Source organism: Cydia pomonella, chromosome 14, assembly GCF_033807575.1.
Source record: "Cydia pomonella isolate Wapato2018A chromosome 14, ilCydPomo1, whole genome shotgun sequence".
Taxonomy (NCBI): Eukaryota; Metazoa; Arthropoda; class Insecta; order Lepidoptera; family Tortricidae; genus Cydia; species Cydia pomonella.
This window is the reverse complement of record NC_084716.1, coordinates 72,423-97,260: the sequence shown is the minus strand read 5'-3', so window position 1 is coordinate 97,260 and position 24,838 is coordinate 72,423. Positions and strand designations below refer to the sequence as shown.

The 24,838-nt window shown below is 40.3% G+C and overlaps 1 protein-coding gene across 3 annotated transcripts in view; it reads right to left on the bottom strand.

The window, feature by feature from the left end:
- The window catches only part of LOC133524688 (lutropin-choriogonadotropic hormone receptor), a 90,662-nt gene that overhangs the window by 62,749 nt on the left and 3,075 nt on the right, over positions 1–24,838 (bottom strand). For 2 of the 3 annotated variants that reach the window (XM_061860809.1, XM_061860810.1), the window contains exons 2-3: positions 9,665–9,736; positions 5,084–5,242 (exon numbers count right to left, since the gene is read on the bottom strand). In XM_061860809.1, coding sequence (XP_061716793.1) covers positions 5,084–5,242; positions 9,665–9,736 — 231 coding nt within the window. Of the gene's footprint in view, positions 1–5,083; positions 5,917–7,730; positions 7,939–9,664; positions 9,737–24,838 lie in introns of those variants that run through there. The other variant, XM_061860811.1, reaches the window with a different exon arrangement.

Below are 24,838 nucleotides of genomic sequence, written 5' to 3'. Positions count from 1 at the left end.
GTTTTCCCCTAGACTTGCGGATACTAGGTTGCGTGACAGTCGTGCACGCTCCCAATAGCATCTAAGATTCACAAGCAACAAGCGCCAAAATTGTTCGATTTGTTGCAAGTTGCTGTGCAGTTATGCAATAATCTTTCTTACACATACATATCTTATACCTACGTAGGTTCTTCGTACCTACTCTTCAATCTTTAACTATAAGTATTTTATTATTAGAAAAAGTCTGATATTGAAAAACATTAATGGCGTTATTCATAAACGCACTAAAAGCTCCAATTAGCTATTCCGAGGGCCGGCCGCGGCTCCATACAAACGTAGTCCACATTTTCGTCTCTGGACATTATGGGAAACATTTTTACATAATTCGATATATATTAACAATAGCTATGCTCCTACGTTTAATTTTTTTATTATTTTAAAAATTAGGAACGAACAGTACTCATACAATTTTTTAATGCTCTTAACTTTTAAAATAATAAAAAAATCAAACGGGCATAGCTGTGGTCGATATAAAACAAATTGTGTCAAAATATTTTCAATAATAATAAGTCTGAAATAAAGAACATTTATTTATTTATTTAATAATGTCCAGAGAAGAAAATGAGAACTACGTTTGTAAGACAAGGCGATTTCGCGCGGGTCGTCCACTTTCGTTTTAATCTGTCATATTGATTTATGTATTTCAAAGAAAAGAATAGGTAAATCATAAATTCAATTAAGTAACTAGGTTACTAATGCTAATGAGGCTTGTAAAGTTTTATGAATAAGGGGGTATAAGGAATTGGTATGTAACTGTAAGTAAGAGCGACCATACTCTAGCTTCTCCCAAGCGTCGGCGTCTAGTCAACTCTATGGCTACACTGCTTGACACAACGCAACGTTGGCGCAACTGCGCAGCGAATCCTTTTTATAGCGGCATTATATAGCGGCTTGACCATTTTTTCATAGTGGCACGCGCCTTTGCGGTTTTTAAACAATAGATAAGACGATAATCCGTAGAAGCTCACGGAGAAAAATAGAAACTATACATAGCGCCAACTGAACGCCGACGCTCAGAAAACGCTAGTGTGGAGTGGCCCTATAGTGCGTGTTATCTAGGTTTTCGGCCATGAACACTCTGTATTTTTCTCTGTAAATTGGTTTATCCTCGAAGTTGCCCAGAAAAGGAAAACACGCGATGGTATAAACTTCGTAAATATCTGAAAAGGGAGGTCACGACAAGGAAACGCCATTCCGAGAAAACTCAAACAAATACTTAGGTATGTTTTCGGAAATTCGGCAACACCCTTACGTCGCCAACGATTGCATAGGTAAATAAACTACGATAAACAACGTCGTTGTGTGAGAACATACCTGATGACGCGGCGCGGCCCGCAGGTAGAAGGTGACGAATGATATGAGCTTTTACTTGATTAATACTGACTTGCATTGTGATGTTTTTGTAGGAAAGCGTGGGATGATTATACCAGTAATATTCAAAAGCGTCACGTAGAAACCAATCTGGGGGCACAGTAAGTAGTACCCCCGCCAAGACGAACCAAGCGAAGTGCAAGGACACTATATCTACCTTTTCTCCAAGCGCTTCGTCGTTTTTTGAACCCTCATAACTTGGGTTTGGATTATCTCAGATAAACAAAATTCTTGAGATATGATGTCAATAGTAAACTTATTAAACATAAAAAGTTTCAACTCTTAATACTTTAGATTTTATTGATATCTAAACCCCCGATTTTGTCAATGACTGACTCCCTGATTCACTGATGAGTTGATGACCAGTAGTATTAGTGCACAAACAACAAATAAATCTTACTCCTCCAACCCCTGAAACTGGGGATGAGAATTTGTATTAGGGTTCTGCAAATTTTGATGCTAGAGGTCTGACAATTGATAAATGGAATCCTTGTTATAAATAATAAAATACATTTCAGTATTCTTTGTAAATTACCCTAAATCCTTTAAATTAGGGAATAAAAGATTGTCATAAGCAACTTACAAAAAAAGAAGTGGAATCCCACCAAAACATTTTCATGTAAAATGTTGCCAAGACTCGCACTGTCAAAAATGATCAGATTCTCATTAGAGACAAGCTTCTGCTCGTAACTCTATAAATAATGGCTTGGCCGTTTCGTTACCGTCACATAATGGGTGTAAAGTTAAAAATAATGTAATATAATAAAAGTAATGAACAGTAAATAACTGTTCATTACTTTTCTGTTATATAATAGTTTTTGTAGTAACGAAACGGCCAAGAGTTGTAGAGTTAGAAGCTTGGCTCTTCATGAGATTTGATAACTTTTTGACAGTGCGAGCCTTATAGTTTCGTCTTGGCAACATTTTACAAGAATATGTTTTGGTGTAATTTCCTTTAGTGAAAATAACTTTAGGAAGAAAGAATCCGTGACATAATCAGACAGGGGAATTTCAGTCCCACGCCACCCGACGCGGGTAATATTGACTCTCCGCGCTCGGCAGACCTCGGGTACGCTCAACTTGCAATATCGTTGCTGTAAGTAAAGTAATTAATAACGAGGAGTAAATCAAAGCGCGCTCCCGGCGGGACGCTACTCCTACAGCGGCGTACACCAGCCTCGACACAACTAACACGATTTACTGCGGCTACCGACACCCACCCGGCCCAGCCAACACTAATTAAAATTGACGCAATTAAAATTAAGAAGCAATATTAGCGAGGCGCTCGCAGAATTAATAACATTAAATACTTAATATTTAGAAAGCCGTCGACTTTCGAGCGAGGCCCGTTAAGGAGATAATTGAGATTCATCGCGAGTGTTTAAAACATTGGCATTAACAACCTCCTTATTCTGCGATACTACACGCATATAAAATAAGTACCTAAGCACTTCTCGGAGTCGCAAAATGACCTTTTATATGCTGAGTCTTTAATCATTGTGACATCGTCAGCAAACTTCGACAAACTCAAACGGCACAAATTTGAGCGTGTACGTGGTTATAAGCGTAAGCTACACATCAGGCGGCCGGCGAACCCTGCCGCTGTCGGCGGCTCTAATGTGCAGGATTTAATATATCGGCCGACGCGAGTATTTGGCGCGTGATAAAAGTGACAAACGACTTCCTCTCCTTGATGTAAACCAGTCGGCGTTCCTTCCCCTCCACGGCGCGAACATTTCGCAACGCGCCGTGCGAAACCGCGAGGCGAAGAGTTCGCACGACTGCAGGCGACCAGCAGGTCGCCAGAAGGTCACGGCTAGAACAGGTAGCACCCATTAATTAACTAAATTAGGATTTTGTTCAGGCGCTGCGCTAATTAGGTGAAGTAATTAAATCATCCGGTAAATAGTCCGCGACGCCCGCCCTAGATCTTTTACTAATGTCGGCACAATCTTATCATTTTAAAAAATATAATAAGATGGCAGTAAAATCCAGTCTGTGACCGATTATCTGACAAGTGCTTGAAGGATTTAGTAGGACAAGTGGGATGCCGCTCGGCGTTGCGCGGGCGCGGGACGGCTCCCATCGTCCGCACTCGCCCACAAACTTATGTCAGCGCCGCCGCCGCCGCCATGTTGGCGAGGCATACTTCTTCTGAACCGCGGTTCAGCCAAGCGCAAATTTCGTCAGTCATCGCCTCCCAGGCCAAAACTCTTATAGTGGTTAACGGCTATACTGTATGAAGCACCCTCATGGACGTCAGCTGCCGCTCCGTTGGTGGTTTGAGGAAGTGCAGCCACCAAAACACGTAAAAAAATAACTAAAATTTAGTCATCGCCTCCCGTATCATACTTTGTCAGATGATAGCTTAGATGCTCTTGTGAATATAAAAAAAATGTCAGCCGGTTGTATCTGGTCACATGAACATGTAAAATTTATTTTTTCAGTCATCGCCTTCCTGTTGAAACTTTGTCAGATGGTAGTTCAGATGCATTGTGAATAAAAACAATCGTCAGCCGGTTGTATTGCGGTGAAAAAACCGTCAGCTGGTTACATGAAAATGTAATCTCTGCATTTCTCTGCCATTTTTCAACCCATCAACGGAGCGGTAGCTGACGTCCACAAAGGTGCATCATACATAGCCGTTAACCACTATACGAGTTATTGCCCTGCAGGCGATTGGTCATGAAAATCTGTTCCTGACTCGCGGTCTATTCTTGAACACATGCAGAACCACAATGCATTCTGCGCGGGATCACTAACAAAAATAAATATTATGTCATTCAAATACCGAACATCATAATATCTAAATACTTATTGGAACGTAAACCTATTTATACAGTATGGATGGGAAAATAAAGAAGAGATATTTCTTTTCGCTCGCGAAGGAGCCTAATTTGAATGTTATTAGAGACAACGTGTCGCGGCCACGGACGGGGCGAGCGGAGTGGCGGTGAGGGGAGGGGTGGCTGCGTCAGCTGCCCATGAATAATTTATAATCGATTTATCAAACTACACTCACTATCCGATCGGGGATGAAAGGAGTCGCTGACAAATAAGGCAGCGGCGGGAATGACCTCCGGAATCCGCCGCATCTCTTTATTGTCTACGAGATTTCTATCTTTTATTGAGCATAATGCCTATAATGTACGGTATACGAGTGATCATGTATCATAGGAAAACAAGCTTAACATGTTAATAACTTGGTTTGGCAGCAGTTTGAGCCTATTGTTACATGATATTTATATTATTTATTATAGGTAGTATAATACCTTAAAAGGATCGATAGCGCTTCTGGACATAAACCTTTGGGTACTTTTGGATCCTTGGTTGATTGAGAATATAGCCTTGTATGAGTGTATAGATACTTACGTTGAGAAAAAGGAAAAGGACTTAAACTCTTACCGTTAAGAGCCTGGCTGGACAAAACCAACCAGGCTGATTGACTTCCTCAGTAATTTATTGATTGCGTTGTAAATGCGCTAATATACTGTAATCAAGCGCACTTTATGCGAGCCTCGTATGAGCTGCGGTAATTAGGCCCACCAATCTGAAGCAAACATATGCGATGCGCACACTCGCGCTGCATGCCGCATACGCTGAATCAAGAAGCACGTTTGAGGTAACAACAGAAGATAAAGTTGATAAAAGACAGGATAAGTGTGGTACTAACAGGTAGTGCAGGTGGTGCAGCTTGCGCAGCGCGTGCGCGGGCAGAGCACTCAGCCCGCAGCCGTCGAGCGCGAGGCGCGCCAGCCGCGCGGCGCCCGCGCCGCCCTCGCCGTACAGCGCGCCCGCCGACACCGACTCGAGCATGTTCGCCGACAGGTTCCTGCACACATACGGTAAATGTCTCTGTCTGCGCTTTCTCTGTTTCATTTAAACATAGAAAGCTAAATTCATATATCTTTAAAACAAACCTTTCGAATTCTTGATAATTATACTTCCAACACAATGATATGTATTAGGTATTTCTACTATGATAGTTCGGTTGGTATCTCATCGAACCTAGGTGAAGCCGCGTGAAGTATTTTTAAAGCAAAGCAAAGTATCTACACAAACAAACATAAAACCCCTCAACCCTACTATTACCTACGGTTAAGCCCGACGACATTAATTTTAATAGGGTTGTAAAATGTTGTCGACATTGAACAGACAACTCTGACAACTGTCGTTCCATCGACAAACTTCCCAAACTTTAAGTGTCTAAAATATTTATGAGTGGCAATCCTGCCTACTAGACGCCGCGGTCTATCGCACGACGTAAACCACCTGCATGACCCCCTTATCAATCACGCCAGAGATTACGGCCGTAAAGTGCTACATAAAATTACGTTAAAATTGCTTCAGGCGCAGCTTACAGCTTAATTCAAGTTTATATTCTGTTGTAAAAATGTAAGGCTTGTAATCCTGGTCGGTAACGTTTGTTGTCGGCGAGGGACCGCGGGCCACAATTACATGGCGAGCGGCGAGCAAGCGGCGGTTTCATTGCCCGCAGACTGCCGGCTTATTAGTTAGGGAGGTGGCGAGCAAAATTTCGATATCATCAGCACACATGGCAGACGTTATTAATAGCAATAATGATACCTTGAGAAACATAAAGGACCTCGTCTGCCACCACGGTGGCGCTGCGTTGTCAATTTACAGCGTTTCAAATATGTTTAAAAAAAAAGGTGGGCGATATTATTTGCACATGTCTGCCTCTGGGGCTGATGATCACAGTCATCCTGTAAACACAAAAAATCGAAGAGGCAGACATCCAGGGCTCTGACTTTTGAAGTTTTCAATTTTTTAAGTTATTTTTATTATTTAAAAAACTGTATATGAAATGCACACTTGGCAGATTTGAATTGTTCGATTAAAAACAATGAAAAGGACCACGGAAAAATAGTCTGCCAGCGTGATGCCGCTGCGTTGTCTATTGACAGCGCTTCAAAAATGTAAAAAAAAAAGATGTGCTATATTATGCGCACATGTCTGCCTCTTGGACTGATGTTTCAATTTATCATGAAAACGAAAAAAATCGATGAGGCAGACGTTCAGACCCCTGATATTCCAAAGGCAGACCATTTGAATTTTTTTTTTTTTTTTTTTTTTTTTTCAACTCGACACTCGCGCCAAGCTGCAAATACAAAATTTTGCATCTACTGAATATTATTGAAAATAATTAATAGAATCTATACGAACGATTTTCAAAACTCTTCAAAATATTTGGCTTCTGCCTGTTAACTGCGGCTCCGCAGGTATAAAACATCTCCATAGTTCCTTTCGTAGTGTCTCTCTTTTATCTGGGAATATGAGTGAGAACGGTATAACCCAGTTCCGACCTTTTCCGTATTGCGTACCTAAATGTATATAGCGTATACCTACATCTATAGATACATGTGGTAGTATAGAAGTAAATAGAAAGAAACAGGAGACAGCCTTCCCTCTTATTTTGCACGCTTTCCCTCTCTCTCGCGCTCCCAGGCACTTCCACAAGGACGTCTCGAAAGCGTAAGGCTTTGTACACAGCAGAGGTTGCAGAGCAGGTTCTCCGAGACGCTCATCAACAGTTTTGGAGTATTTCGAGTAATTGGAGTATTTGGAGTCTTTGAAGTTTCTCGAGTAATTTTAGTGTGTAAGCGCTTGATACACATAATAATTGAAAAAATCGGAGCGCGTTTTAGGAAAATGTGCGATTTGAAGTGCGCTATGTGTACTCTGCCTAAAGATTTCAAATAACGTACAAAGCGCCTCTACCATCGCCCGTTTTAATAGGGAGAATCCCTCGCAGCTGCTCCTGTACAGTAAGAATTTGGTTAGTTCAGCGAATAACAATAAACAAAATAATAATAATAAACCTATAAAGAATCACAATAATAACATGCAATACCCGCTTCCCCTTGATTACGTCCATTTCAAACCGTTATAAAGTTAAATATCAGTGAGCAAAGTGTCTGCCAAATGTTTTTTCGTATCCACGGAGTCGTAATGAATCGAATGGGGGCAATGAGAACCGTGTGCAAATGACTTAGTAGAGTTTTTTTTTCAAACACTTTTACAACTCCGTCCCATGATAATGCAGAGCCCTGAATGTCTGCCTCCTCGATTTTCTTCGTTTCCAAGATATTTGTGACCATGAACCCCAGAGGCAGACGTGTGCAAATAATTTGATACCCCTTTTTTTTTAACAACTTTAATCGGCTGTAACGCGAAAACGCAGCGACGTAGGACCATTATTGACTGGACCAAATCGATTCGTACTGACGTAAACTGCAATCTACCTCGATGTGAAACGTGTGCAAATCATATACCGAAATGCTCGCCACCTCCCTAACTATATGTCTTAGGAGATTTACTGCTGCGAAGCCACTAGGTAAGCAAAGTTTTCAATTAAGGATAATTAAGCATGGTACCCTCATTCAAGACAATTAATACAGTCCAGTCATAACTACAACATAACTATTTACTTAACTAGACTTTGTACAAATCAATATCCAAACCACCCTTCTGGTCGTACCGTATACCGTATAAAACCAACACAACCTGTGTAATTACAAAGGCACAAAGTACCATGTTCGTAAATATTAAAAGTTGATCAAGCTCTAAGACACTCTAAGCAAGGTAGCGTTTAGTCTTAGATCTTGGTCGTTCTTATGGTTTACCTACTGTATTGTGTGTACTGTGCATCGTACCAATAACACAAGCAGTAAGTATAGCCGCCGCACTTATCCCGACTATCTAGAGTATTCTAGAGCAACTACTTAAATCAATCAATTTGCTTTAGCTCTCAACATACATAGCTTTTAGCGTAATCCTTGAACGAGATTCTTCACCAAAGATGATTCTCAACATTTCATCTGTTTATAAAATCGTAGTCAATTATTCTTTTACTGTTGCTTGATTTCATGACAGGACAGTCAGAATGTAATTATGTTGCCTCTTCATATGTCCGGTTGCACACCACAATCGGATTTAACAGAAAACTATACTAGTGGCTCTGAGAGTTGTAGACCTCGCAATAAACTTCATAAGCTTCAAAAATGTAATAACCTTCGTTGACTTATTATCACAGCAAACTCACAATAATTGTCTTAAGTGCCATTGACCCTTCTGGCACTTAAGTTCTTAAATAGTTCGTTATGTAAATTTCTACCATTTTCAACATTTTCCAATAAACGAAATGACAAAAAAAAATGTATCTAACTAATACCGAACCTGCTCACAAAATGTTACTAGAATCGGTTTAGAAATGTGCCTGCAGGGGACAACATCCGGGCATCGCCAAAGCTGAAAACCGAGACCTTCGCTGTCGTTCTGTGCAAAATGACAATTACGATTTGTTTTGATTCAACCGACCTGTTCAGGATAGAATAATATAAAATTCATCAGATATATAGAAAAGCAAACTATGTATATATAACTAGTTACCAAAAAGCTTACTGTCGTTTAAGAGCCCGGTAACGATTTTAGAGCAAAACTTTAAAATTGATAAATTTACTCATTGAAATTGTACACCTTTTGTTACGTAATATCTAAATAACAAGTATTGGCTTCTATTAGCACGTCTTCTCATCTTGACTTTTGACTTGAATAATGAAGTCGCAAGCGTGCGTCCTGGGTAATATGTGACGAGAAGGGACAGTTAAAAAAAAAATATGGTGGCAAATTATACAAAATAATGTATAAGAACAGTTTCAGCAAATGTTGTAGATTGTTTAAGTATCAAAATTACGTTGAAATTAAGTTGATTTTCAGAGAAATTATCACATGTTGTGAAGTAATTTCTGGAGAAAATTGATTTCGTCTATCTTTCATTTACACTACTTCAAATTATAATAACAAAAATGTAGTTTATTAAAGTTGAAGTACAGGATATTTGTAATACAAAATTACCATATTTAACAGTCCAAACTTTACGAAATTTACAAATAAGAGCTTTAAAATCCATGCTTTACGCGCGTTTACCTAGACGTCCATCAGAAAAAAACATTACTAATTAAGTGAGTCTGTTTTCAAAAAAATATTTATGAAAAAAAAGATAACAAGACGGGCTAATAGAAACCAGTACTTGTTATTTCTAATAGTTAACAAAAGGTGTGCAATTTCATCGACTAAATCTATCAATTTTACATTTTTGCAACTAAAATCGATAACGGCCTCTTAATAAAGTGTGAAATTAACGCCATGACTAGTATTGTTTCTGTTCATCTCATCCTTTGACCTCATTATGTCCTAAGTAATAAAGATGAAGAAAGGCAGATGTACTGACAGGTCGCGCAGCGAGGCGGCCGGCTGCAGCGCGCCGCGCGGCAACGTTGTGATGTTGTTGTGCGACAGGTCCCTGCAACAAACACGCACACTGTACAACAGAGGTTACTACCTACTCGTACACGTCATCTCCAGGGGTACACAGAAAGCTGAACCGAGAGAGCCAAGGGCCTAGTTTTTTTACCGTTGTGGCTCTATCTTGGCCCTAGATAGAGCCACGACAGTACAATATTGGGAAGCTCTAATACCAATATACTAATTAGTAACTAATTCGATTTCTGCGCCACTTTGTACCTTGTCTTAACAACTATTAATATTAAAAGCATGAGGAATATCAAGTCATTGTCACTTGTGACTTGTGTGATACAAAGTAGCGTAGAACCAGAATTCTAATTGATCGAGTCGAGTGAGCATGTCACGTCACGCGCGATCTTTCGCTACGACAACGAACGTCGGCATCGGCAAACAGCGCCAAATACAGCGCATCCTAATTGTGAACTCGAACAACACAAACACGACCTCGTACTCGTAACTTAGAGGGCAAACATACTGATACATTTAACCCTCTCGCGAATGCTATATGTTACAAAACATCGACCTTTTATTAGGTACATACAACGGTAAATACAGAAATTTTAGGTTTATGAGCAGGGCCCGTACATTTCATGCCGTTGACGCAAAAATGACGTAAGGTAACATACAGGGAGTTTTTATAACACTACAAATTCAGATAGCTTAACTATTGATGCGTAGAAAAATAAATACTTGATACGTAAAATACACTTATAAAAATCAAAAATATGTATGAAATGGTTTAATAAACTACTAACAATATATTATTTGGTTGAGTGACAATAAGAAGAAAGTTAGACGTTTTTGTACTGATTGTCAAGTATCTATATCAAAGAGGTTGACAAATGATGAATTATTACGAAAAGACTAATTGGAATCAACTCTATGTATGTAGCGTGACGTCATTTTTCCGTCAACGGCATGACATGTACGGGCCCTGTTTATGAGACTACTTATTTCGGCCCGATTTGAACTTTAAGATAGGTCAAATATTAGGTCTTCTAGATGTGATTTGGATCGCATATGGTGTCACTGGCGGACTGACTGTTTTTTTAATACTTATAAGTCGACTCTACATCAGATCTTGATTATCCTTGTCCTATATATTTTGTATTTTTTAGTAATGAATAGTTACACTTTACAGTTAATGATACAACTTTTTGATTATCCTGATTCATGTTTGATCCTTCAATTACACTGTAGAGCGTAAGACTACTTTGCCCTAACTTGATTTAATCTCAGGTATCTAACTTAATCATATTTTTTGAAGTTATTCCATAGCTCTTAAATTTTTTGTCGTTTCTCTTCTCAAAGATATAAACTTTTTTCTAAGAAAAGGTAATTAGTTTTAGTACCCGTTAAGGACAAAGGCGAAAAACTTATCCAAGTGTCATTCTCATTAACCAAGGTCGAGAGGCAATCTGAAGTTCGGCGACGGGCACCGCGGGGCGAGGGCGCGGGCGGGGGCGGGGGCGGGCCGCTGACGATTTACGAGAACGGAGTGCAGCAGTCGGTCGCTCGTAAACGTAAACTAGCAGTAACAGTAATATCGGTGGACCTTATGTATCGGTATTAAGGCTTGCGCATCGTCAGTTGTAAGTGAGGACGGTTGTGAGTTGTAGCCGGTCGTAAAGCGCGCATTAAGCGGCTGACGATTGCTGTCGCGACCCCCGACCCCTAGAGCAACATTCGAGCTATAAAAATCTGTTGAGTGGCATTCAAACTAACCCCAACAAAAGTTTCGGTTTCGGTTTCGGCCGAAACTAGAACCAAAACCGAAGCTTCGGTTTCGGTTTCGGCAAAAACACACGTTTCGTTCGGACACTATAGTAAAAAGATTCACAGTGTGGACAATTATCAGCAGTAGCTGTTTAGTTTAGTCCACAGACATCTCAAATGCTTCGCTTGACAGACAGATGAAGTGTGCGAAAGGGAAGCCATCACGTATATGAACCTCCCATGAGTGCGAAAGAGACAGACTACATATGAGAATACGTGACCATTTTTGAGTTCGAAGTCGACCGAGGCGGCCAAGAGCATATTGCCGTATTTTTTGACGTGAAAAATATAAGAGAATCAGAAAGAAAATTATATATTAAGCAATTTAGTGAAGATGGTGTCATGTTGTGTGCCGGGTTGTAGTGTTTCAGGGCCAAAAAGCGTGGAAGTTTGCATGGTAATGTATATCATATATTTATTTTAGATTTTTCATTCTGTTATTTTAGAAGTTACAGGGGAGGGGGGGGCACACATTTTTCCACTTTGGAAGTGTCTCTCGCGCCAACCATTCAGTTTAGAAAAAAATTATATTAGAAACCTCAATATCATTTTTAAAGACCTATCCATAGATACCCCACACGTATGGGTTTGATTAAAAAAGATTTTTTGAGTTTCTGTTCTAAGTATGGGGCACCTCCAAAATTTTTTGTTTTTTTTTTCTATTTTTGTGTAAAAATCTTAATGCGGTTCATAGAATACATCTACTTACCAAGTTTGAACAGTATAGCTCTTATAGTTTCGGAAAAAAGTGGCTGCGACATAAACGGACAGACAGACGGACATGACGAATCTATAAGGGTTCCGTTTTTTGCCATTTGGCTACGGAACCCTAAAAACCCAGGAAAATACTCATTTCACAAGTAATTATGATATTCCTAGCGAAATTTCCGTAACGATATTTTATCAAATTAACAGCATAAAAAGTGTAAAAATCTGGTTTATACAGTTCATTAATGTCCTTGAAATTGATGTTACTTAAACAGTTTTTTTGTACCTTTTGGCGTTGAAACTCTAGGTCCATGGGGTCCCAGCGCGCACAAGTTTTTTGGAGAAATCGCGAAACGTCTGGTTGACGTAACTAGTGACCGAAGAGCTGGCGGCTTCCTCGCACAACGTATCAGTATTGCGATACAACGAGGAAATGCCGCGAGCATCCTTGGTACAATGCCTCAAGGGCCTATTTTAGATATAAGCTAGTTATAGTAATCATCTGTATATATCCATTATGTATATTGTTATTGTCAATAAATAAAGTTTCTTCAGAAAGACTATTTGTTTTAGTAAAGTAAGAAAAATATATGTTCATATTAATTATATTTCAAAGACCGTGGTCGTACTCGATACATGATTGAACTAAATCGGCTCGATAGAAAATAATTGCAAAGATTGGTCTTAAAATCACAATTAAACGGTTCTATGGCTTTATTGTTTGGACTTATGGGTCTGCAATTAAAATCACAATTTCAAAACATTTATATCTAAACCGCTAACGAGTAAAATATTACACTAAAAATCGACTTTTTTTATTTAAATAATTTTCTTATTATTCCCTTGCCCAGGCCCAGTAACATGCGACAGTGCTATCTCATTTACTCCAATACAAATAGACAGTGTGCGCGCTTTAGGTATTGACAGCCTCTTAAGATATTAACCTTTAAAACCGACTTAAAATAATAACGAATTGAAGAAAGAAAGAAGAACTTTTTTGAAGGTGCACATGTTTAGCGGTTAATTTAAACTTCACTTTCCAACACAGTACTTAAATTTTAACCACTTTTCCACGGCTTTGCCGCCAACACAAGGAAACACAAGACAGCGTATAATACACACCCAACCAAACTTGCCAGTAGGAAAAGGCGCGTAATTCAAATTTTCTTTGGTAAGTCAACCCTTTGCGCCTACTGTTAACACTTAGCATGTGTTTGTGTTAACGACATTGCACGTGTTACACCACTCACACCCGCATACGACAGAAACCTGCTTTATCAACGCGAGTCGCCTGCTTTACCGACAGCGCCGCGTTCCTTTATGCTTCGGACTACGTTAGTAATTTAGTCAAGTAGCGAGTATTTTAGTTACTAAACGTCCCAGAACACCAAACTTGCCAAACAGTTAGTCGAGTAAATTTATCAATCATTTACTCGAGTGGATCTATTTTATTCTATTTTTTCTGGCGAATAAGCTTGCCCCATCAATCTTATTAATCTACTCGACTAAATTATTAACGACGTTAAGTAACTAAAATACTTACTACTCGACTAAATTACTGTAGTCGGAACCATCGATTCATTTTAAAACACTGCCTACTCACTTGTCTGCTGCGAACATTTTTTGGTCAGTTGATCGATTTTGGTAACTAAAATACTCGCTACTCGACTAAATTACTAACGTAACCCGTTACTCGTCCTCAAGATCCCAAATTAATTAGTTACTATGCGTCTGCTGTAAAAAAAAAATTAAAGGTACTATAGGCGCTAATAGGGTCTAATAGTATTAATAATACTCATACCTGTAACATTTTTTTTAACAAACAAATTTGCAAAAGTAGTCGATAAAGCAGTTAAACAACGATAGATTATTAATATGTTGTAACATGACATTACTATTTTTGTTCGCACATAGACAATTTACGCACACACTTGCATTTCATTTTTGGTCGCACTTTTGAAGTTTGACAGTCGTTCTATACTATCCTATTTGTATGGTTTAGTCCAAGTCCCGCGCGACGCGACTGCGACCAATGTCCGTGCCCCGAACGTAATGCTCCTGTTATTTACAACTGTTACAAGCGAACACTGAACAACACTCGCGCACCGGCACCGGCACCGGCACCGGCACCGGCACCGGCACCGGCCGGCCGCGCCCGGCTAGTAGACATGTACACAACTAGGAAGGTACTTAGTTGCGCTCACAACGCCCTGAGAACCATTCCCAAGAATAAACAGTCGGAATATATATACTAGGTACAACTACAGAGTTACAACTGAAAAGGACAAAACACGCCAATAAAACTTTCGTAAAACAAGAACGAGCTTTGAAATTGAAATGAAATGAAATATTTATTATGCATAGTTTTAGGTACAGTTTTTATGAATATATATATAATCAGTATTCAGCGTAATCTGATATATTCGGGTTTTATTTTTAAGGGTATTACCCCTAATGAACCACAATATGATTCAATTATAAATTGAATAGTTGATTTTAATGTTTCTCCCGAATTTTCCAGTTGGTTAGTGGTTAGAGACAGCCATTTCCACATATAGGGACTCGAGATTTAGACACTGCCCTTAAACGATTCTTATTGCATAAGTTCGACAGTTATTGTTTGCGAATGAGATACGCAATTAGGCATACGCAGACAGTGAACGGAGGTAATGAAATCGAATCCGCAACATCCGCAAGTAGCGGCGCGGCGGTTCGCTGCCGCGGCAACCGTCGCCGCGCGACCCGCGGCTCAACGCCTCGTTATTGGCGTCATCCATCATCCAGCCCTCCCTCCCCCCGGCCCACCGTCTACCCCCTCCCACGACTCATTCACACCGGATTTAATTTCGCCGCGCGATACTATCGGCGGGTGATTGATAGACCCTACAGCCCTACCCGAGCGGCTTGTCCCGATAATAGGCCGGATTTGTCGCAAGAAACAATTTCCCTTCCTAGCGGAAAATGACTTGCGCAGCGGGTGCCACATGGTTGTGACAATGTCAGTTCACTGCCATATTTTCTCGGCTCTATTGCATCTAAGATAAGCTCTAACTTTGAAAGAGCGGCATTTTGTTAGTTGTCTGTATATTTTTTAAGAAAAAAAACCGACTTCAATGAGGGAGACCGGTGAAAGAACGATTATTGTTGATTTTAGATTTCATACAATGAAATTAAAAAGACAGTGTCCTGCGCCTAATTATGTAGAAAAGGAGGTAACATGTTTTTTTTTTTTCACTGCACCCACCTTGACACATTTCAGATTTGCCCTATGGTTGACTGGTAAGATACCTACCCGCAATAGGATATTCCACTGTATTTAAGATAAATTATTTCACACCTGCATGCATGAAATTAAGAAACAGATAATTATTACAAAAAAACTAAATAGGATAGAAATATAAAACTGTGCCTTGAAACCCTAACTGCTTGGCAAAGAGACCAAATTGCCAAACGTGAACTATGCATCATTGAAGAGTTCCGTTCTGTTCATCATCAGCAGTTCCACTTCATCAAATGTCACTTCTATAAATGTAAATACTTGATTTGTTAAAGAAAATACAAAAATCACTATATGTATGCCTTTCATATTTGAAGAGTTCCCTTGATTCCTCATGGACCTCATCATCAGAACTCGAACTTGACAAAAATTTGTTTTGAAAATTTAATTTACTTAACAAACACAGCGAAGAGGAGAAATCGCTAAACGTGTACTATGCGTCGTTGAAGAGTTCCATTCTGATCATCATCAGCAGTTCCACTTCATCAAATGTCACTTTTTTAAATGTAAATGCTTGATTTGACAGAAAATACAAAAATCACTATATGTATGCCTTTCACATTTGAAGAGTTCCCTTGATTCCTCATGGATCATCAGAACTGAGTTTTGTCAAAAACGGGACCAATCTGTATATATATCAATTCAAAATAAAATATTTTCAAAATCGGTTCAGAAATGACGGAGTTATGGAGTAACAAACATTTAAAAAAAAACATACAACCGAATTGACAACCTCCTCTTTTGAAATCTTGAAGTCGGTTAAAAATAGCTACTTGGTTTCTTGGTACATACATTATGAAAATGCTTTTCGATTCGTTTTGCTTGTGGGCACAATGTGTAATAAATACAGCAGCTCCAACGATAGTTGGTGGGCGAGCGGCGAGCGGCGAGCGTCTGCCGCCGGGAGCGGTCGTTGCCCGGACCCCGGACCACCCCCTTCACCCCCTTAACTACTGCATATTATACGTTATTTGATGCAAAATAAGCTCCGCCTCGGAACTACTTCCGTAGGTGACGTTGAATGGAATGAGATCGGCATGCAGCGCTCCCGTTTCGAGCCGAAATGAATGAAGCTTTCGCGCGGGTTTGTTTTCAATTAAATAAATGCATTTCGTATTTAACCGGGGAATTTGGCAGTAGCAATCTAGCTTGGCCTTTGATGTGTCAAGTGGAGCGTGATGTCGGGCATCAGCTGGCCGGCGGCCAAACGTCGCGGCTCACGCCATGAATGCAACACCCCCCCCCCCCCCCCCCCCAACCCGCGGCCGCCGGCCTCGACCCACAGCACCGGTGAATGGGGCGCGGCGCATCCCGCACATACGACCACATGCGCGGGCCGCGGGCCACGCTCGAGCCCAAGACAAGTCGTGTGCGCCTTGAGACAGATGTGATTGCGAGTGCAGTGCGTGATGCGTTCCCAACGGCTGCGCGGACGCAGCGAGTCCAATTCACCAGTGTGACGAGAACTTGATAAACATTAAGCCTGCGGGGCCGATAGGTATCAGCACTCCAAACTTCTATTCAAAAACATTTATTCAGCAATTCGGCCACAAGGGCACTATTACAACATGGAATTACATACAAGCAAAAAAACAAACAGAATTTGTGACGTCACTTCCACCTGTAACCGAACCGAACACTGTTCTGATTTTTTTTGTATTTGCTGTTCAGTAAAATAATAGGATCTTATCATTTTTATTCATTATTTTTATTTTTAATCGGTTTTGTTATAAAATTTCTAATATTGCTAGAATTAAAAATATGTTTTATTAAAATAATAATACTTAATTTGAATTGTTGATTTCGTTGAAAATAAACGCTGAATTGGAAGCGTTGGTGGCCTAGCGATAAGAGCGTGCGACTTTCAATCCGGAGGTCGCGGGTTCAAAGTGTTCAAACCCCGGTTCGTACCAAAGAGTTTTTAGGAACTAATGTACCAAATATCATTTGATATTTACCAGTCGCTTTTGCGGTGAAGGCAAAAAATCGTGAGGAAACCGGACTAATCCCCATAAGGCCTAGTTTACCCTCTAGGTTGGAAGGTCAGATGGCAGTCGCTTTCGTAAAAACTAGTGCCTACGCCAATTCTGGGGATTAGTTCAAGCAGACCCCTGGCTCCCATGAGCCGTGGCAAAAATGCCGGGACAACGCGAGGCAGAAGAAAGACTTCGTTGAAAATAAAATTACCAGATATGTGACGTCAGACTAGGGGGTGAGGGGGTTGCCAAATATGACCAAGTGTCACAAGGAGGGTCGAGGGGTCAAAAAATCATGAAATTCGTGTGATGTAATTTATGGATGACCCCAAATGACACTAAGTGTGAGAAATAGAAGAATATATAGTGAATCAAATTTTCCTTAGAGATGTATAGGGTCTCCAAGAGGCCCCTCCGGAATACCCTAATTTGAATGTGTACCTGTGTGCAGAGGCCATTTCCTGGGTTGGTCTGCCCAGCCCACTAGATCGTCCCTGTCGCCTTACTAGGTAACCACAATTGGAGCAATTTTGGTCGCCCCCTTCTTCGGTGTCATTTGTAACGATTCGATTGCTTATCCAGACGACGAGAGCAACTGTATCGGCAGCGCTTTCATACTTGTTCAGAAGCGCTTTAATACTTGTTTACCGGAGCTTTCGACTCGTGCTCGTTGCACGAACGACGCTACGAGCTCCCAGGCCGCAGCGCCGGCGGCGGCGGCGGCGGGCGCTCTTGACCCGCTGCGCTGACGCACGCGCCGCGCATGCGCGCCCCGTCACTCACTCTGTTCCATACTGCCTGCACTTTTAACTTATTGTATTTGCATCTGCGTATAATGTAACATATGGCGCGGCGTCAGTACCGGCCGGTCGAAACAGGCAGAGTAATGGTTTTTTGAAAGGAGCCCGGGAAGTAACCATTCCGTAAACTATTGCATGCTCACGATGACCTTGCATTTCTACGTTCGCTACATCAACTTGCTGTCGATATGTATAATTTCACCTTTGTTAGCCATTATGATATAATCATCATCATTGACTTGTAAAGTCTATGGCAGACGACTCATTGCAATGTCCGCGAGTGAATAAAATTATATATAAAAGAATATAAGTATAGGAAATGAAGGAAAATTGTAATCAGAAGTGTAGATCAACTACTTAAGTTTTATTACTTAATAAGAAGCGTTTATATACAATTTCCTTGCGAGTAAGTATCTGTTTATATTTAATTATGTAGTCTTGTAGAGCTAGCTGGCTGCGGGTTGTTTGTCGAGTGTGTCTCAGCTTTTTCTTTTCAATAGATTGGCACATTTTTCGCTGAGCTTCGCAAAAACGTTGCGTAAATTTCCGCCGGCGGCGACGCTCCTAACTTCCAAAATTAATCGCATTATGCGAATTCTGTTGATACATATAAGAAACTTAACTGAGTGTACTATGTAAAGAAGCAATTTAGTGTTAGTTGACTAGCAAATTGATTATTAACATTTCTACAACCTTCGCTAAATTTATTCGGTAAACAGTCGATAAATTAGTTGAATACGAGTACAAAATTGATTGTTTACTTGGCCTTTTGTTCACTTCGCTATATCAACAACTAACTTCAGTGATTGCGAGCCTCCACTTCAACCAACAATCGACTGTACGCCACTCACGAACTGTTAGCGAAGGCTTCAATGGCGGATCAACGCTCATATTTCATCAGCCCTCGCGTCGCCTTATCTTATCTTTCGTCAGTGGGAGTCGGCAGCCGCGGTCACTGACTCCGCCGCTGTCAGAAATAGCTCTTGTTGAATGTTGAATGGCGTGTCACACGGGCCTGTTTGAAGTCGCGCTAGACGTGCGTGGTGCGTATGGTGTACGACGTAGAGCGACGTAGAGATTAATGTCGCTGTCAGTCAGATTTATCTGACGCGAGTGGCCGCGGCATGTAAGTCGTGCTCTAATGCAAGCTGCGACACCATTCGTTCTAATTTTAATTTGACTGTACGCTAACAGGAGGATGTAGGATGTTACAGTCACCATCAAAAGTAGCGGATCAGACTACGCGTCTAACGTCGTAAAAAGTATCTGCCAAGACGAGCCAGTCGCAGCTCAAGGGCACTACGAACATACCTTTTCTCGAAGCGCTTCGTCGATTTTTAAACCCCCATTACTTGGGTTTGGATTATCCCAGATAAACAAAATTCTCGGGATATGATGTCAATAGTGATATCTAGAAAACCTCGATTTAGTCACTGACTGACTCCCTCATTCACTGATGATCATCAAAACTCTTAGTCTAGTTCCCAAAGTCCTGGAAAACTGAAATTTGGTATGTAAGCTACTAATAGAAAACAAAAAAAATCTAAAACTTGGAACTTTTACCCCCCAACTCCATAAAGTAGGGGATGAAAATTTGTCTGACTGTCTAACTCTACAAGCCCTAATAACTTCACGAACAAATACATATTGGCCGTTTCACTACCACCATATGGGCGTAATGTTAAAATGTAAGTACCTATTCATTGTTCATTACTTTTCTGTTATACAATAGTTCTCGTTATAGTAACGAAACGGCCAAGCCACATATTTTGACTAAGGTGTAGAGTTTGTGAAGTTAGGGCTTGTAGAGTTAAAAGCTTGGCTCTACATGTAGAACTTATCAGTTGGAAGCTTGGCTCATAAAGCTTGCACTGTCAAAAGTTATTACTTTTTGACAGTGCAAGCCTTATGGTTTCGTCTTGGCAACATTTTACATGGAAATGTTTTAGATGGGATCTACCTTTATCTAACAGCTTAACAAGCGGAGTATGTCTCTGCATGTAGGACAATTAGTCTGTGACAGATACTTTAGAACCGCACTGTAGTGATATATCTCTAATTGGAAAAGTATTTTTAACCGACGAAAAAAACGGAGGAGCGGAGGACTTAGTGAAGAGTTGAACGCAACACATTCCAAAACTGCAACCTCCGCCAGGCGCTCAAGTTTGTTTGAGGCTGGCACCGACTCCAAAAATAACAGATTGTAAATATTATTACACGCAGATTTGTGCGATTGATTTCAGAAGTATGTATACCTATAGTTCATACTTTCTAGATGTAATTAAATTGATATAATATAAGCCTAGCGATTGTATTAGGTATACAGAAAGTGTATAGAAATAGATTATAATTGTAATTGTAGGGTAGATATTCACTTGCGTTATTGAAGACAATTTTTTTTTTCTTTTCAGTGCTCTATTGTTTTTTTTTTTTTGTTGGTCGATTCGTTTCGTGTTAGTGCCGGTTTTTATTATTGCTTATTCGTTTTTAGGTTTCATTTACATTAGACGATTTGATCAATTGCAATATATATACTTATTATGCATTTGCAATCACAATATTTTACCCTTGAACTGAATTATTGTCAAATTTATAAGATCTATTTACAATAACACTTGTAATCGTGAATCGCAATCTAAATATTTACATTATAAATCGTAGTGATAAAGTACAGCGTTGCACAACGACGGGAGCGCAAATATGTGTCTAGATAATGTACTCGGACCTAGATGCAGTAGATACGGATCGCATGTTTCTCAACGCCGAGTAAACAAGCCTGGAGGTATTTATCGCAGACCTCGCGCTTATTGGACTCCAATTAGAGGGTTTAGTTCAGACGGAGGACGCGGCCGAGGCCGGGGCGCCCCGTGCCCCTGCTCGGTGTGGTGTGGGGCATCAGGAGCGGCGGCTATTAATAGCGCGTGGTGAAATCGATACGCGCTGCAATTGTAGCGCATCGCAACAACTTGCACGAACCGTCATCGACGCAGTTAACTGACCAGTGCACCTTATTCTAATGACATTAAGGTTTATTAGCCAGTTGTGCTGCTATTAGAGTGCTGCTGTAATTCGAACTTTCTTACGGAACCGTTCAAACTTTCATGATTTTGTAGGGATTTGTTATACATTATGAGCATTTACATAACTACATAACATAATAAATAGGTACTCGCAATAGTTACCTACTTATCGGATTAAAGAAGTGTACCAATACATCGACGGCGTCCTTTATGAGTTATGATTTAGTTATTAATATTTTTATTTTTTTAAATTTATTTAGAACACAAACAGTCACATATACAAATGGATTTGAAGTACAATGTAGAGTACTTAACATACTTAAGAATCATAGACCTGGAGGTTCATTATTAAGTACATAATGTTAACATACATACTAACAGCATAAAGAAAATGAAATCATGAGCCATACTTAAATTCTATTTACTAGTCTTCAGAGCTAAATCGGTATCTAAATATCACATGAAACTCTTACGTTTAATGTAATAGGACGGAAAACAAATACAATAAGTAGTAATACAGTATGTAGGTTTAACATTACTGTCTGTTTCATTAATTATCGGATAGGTTGTATCTTTTTTTAGGGTTCCGTAGCCAAATGGCAAAAAACGGAACCCTTATAGATTCGTCATGTCCGTCTGTCTGTCCGATTCTGTCACAGCCACTTTTTTCCGAAACTATAAAAGCTATACTGTTCAAACTTGGTAAGTAGATGTATTCTATGAACCGCATTATGATGTTTACACAAAAATAGAAAAAAAAACAATAAATTTTGGGGGTTCCCCATACTTAGAACTGAAACTCAAAAAATATTTTTTCACCAAACCCATACGTGTGGGATAGGTCTGCAAAAATGATATTGAGGTTTCTAATATCATTTTTTTCTAAACTGAATAGTTTGCGCGAGAGATACTTCCTCACAAGTGAAACTCAAATTCGAATCAACGAACATTCGATACACAACAAATCGAACCCATACAATTCTAGATTACGATTTTTCGATTATGCATAATTCGGCCACAAGTATTTCGACCAATTTCGACCCAGCGAACATTCGATCCAGCGACAGTCGAATCAACGAACATTCGACAACAGGATACTCCGAGAGTACGTGTCCGAAACTATGATATACACTCGGCACTCGCGGCGTCATCCCTGGCGTGTGCCTGAGTGTTAACACCTCGGTAACATCGTTAGGGCGGTCGTGGCTCTAATAAACACGCCGCGGGACATAAATCACGCTCTCTGTTTACTACCGCCCGCCCCCGCACCGCCGCCCCCGCCCTCGCCCTAGCGCGACCTTTAGGGATATTATTTATGCGTAATACTAATTTATGTGTTACCGTCAATTTCATCTTAACCAAGCGCTGCGGAATACGTAATTACGGCTGAAAAATGTTTTTATTAAATTTTACCTTTTTTATTAGCTGCAAAATTAAAAGTGCTTATTAAGATTTAAATTTTATCATGCATACGTCTCCATACTGACAATTCGACAAAGCAATTATAATTTAGTTTGAAAGCGAGTATTTAATCGATAGTATTTTTTTGCTATAATTATAATCCATGACCATTATGAATCGTTGAAAAAATGTAACTCTCTTTGTCCGAAGGTTATGATGCAAAGGTAATTAATTACAAAGTAAATGACTGCTGCCTATATTGGGCGGTCGTCTTTCAGCGCAGTGGCTGCGTCCGGCGGCGGAGACTCGTAAATCAAACGATTAGTTAAATTAACTGTTTACATTCTACAAACAGCGGCCGAGAGCGCGGGGGGGGGGGGGGGGCAGCGGGGCGGCGTCGCGAGATCAAATACAGTGAGTAATGGAGTTGTAAGTAAATGTAGCGCTTGTTGGGAAGTCGGCCGCAGCCGCGTGTCCCGGCGGAGATACTTGCCGTTGCTAGTTTCGCATGTGTAGGGTTGCCGAACTCCACGATTTTTCTCTCAACATAAGCTGCTTACAGTTTATGAGATAAAGGAGAAGTTGAAATACTTATTCACAACCTTCGTTGATACTTGACAGTTGACACGCGGTTTCATGATACCAATAATACGATCATTTGCAGCGAATGTACCCGCCAAAGACAAAGAAAAGGAAAGATCAATTCAGGTATACAATAATTATTATAATTTGTATACATACCAATTAACTATCAATAGTTTTAACAAGAAAGCGCTGGTGGCCTAGCGGTAAGAGCGTGCGACTTGCAATCCGGAGGTCGCGGGTTCAAACCCCGGCTCGTACCAATGAGTTTTTCGGAATTTATGTACGAAATATCATTTGATATTTACCAGTCGCTTTTCGGTGAAGGAAAACATCGTGAGGAAACCGGACTAATCCCAACAAGGCCTAGTTTATCCTCTGGGTTGGAAGGTCAGATGGCAGACGCTTTCGTAAAAACTAGTGCGTACGCCACATCTTGGGATTAGTTGTCAAGCGGACCCCAGGCTCCCATGAGCCGTGGCAAAATGCCGGGACAACGCGAGGAAGAAGAAGAAGAAGAAGAGTTTTAACAAGAAAATGTGGTGTAAGAAACTCCTATTGTATGGTTTACGACGTAAACCATACAATACTATAACGTAAACTTTACGTTATAGTCATATAAGGTAGAAATACTAGTGCTCGACGCTGCACTAGTCATCGACATGGGCATTTTATGTCATGGAAATATAGGTTAAATTTGAACAACGAAGATTTTTCTGTATTCGAACTTAATCCTTGTCACTTTGACATAAAGTGCCCATGTCGAGTACTAGTGCAGCGTCGAGCACTAGTACTTCTACCTTAAACAAGTGAAAAACTTTACAACCCTTCTGCTGTCGGTAATATTATATAAGCGCTTCGAGAATCAATTCAAGCACAATACGCATTTTTTTAAATAATTTACGTCTTTCTATATTAAAATTTATATTATATATATTTATCTATTTATTTATTTCAGACTCATAAAATCCATATGTTGTTAGTCTCACTTAAACTCGGATTCCTATCCTATCTTTGGAATCCCATTACACATCGACAAGAACAGCTTGAATAGGCAATTTAATGTCGTTCAAGTATCCGTTATTTTGTCAGAGTCATCTAGCAATCTGGCAGCCCTGCCTCCGCGCCCGCGCCGCCCCGCAGGCTCCGGGGAGCGCTATCGCCACGCGCGTCCCTCTCTCTACTGATATGATACAGGAAATAAAATCCGGACGCAAACAAAACTCTGCCTCAGTAGCCAAACAAAACTCTGCCTGTAGCCGGAGCCGGTCGCGGCCAACGATGCATGCACCTACCATTTGTAAATCTTATTGCAACAGGGTAAGGTGCACCGGCGATTGCTGATACCTAGTAATTATCTACGTTGATAGCTGCTAAGTTAATAAATTGAATCATGCTGCTAAGTTAATTGTTTACTTGAGGAAATTCAACAAACTGACAGACACTTCATAATATTCATTTTCAACGGTGTACTGTCAATAATGTGCAGCAGATATGAGGTATCTGTTTACGAAGTGGCGGTGGCTGGCTGAGCAACGAACCTTAAGCGACTGTAATACA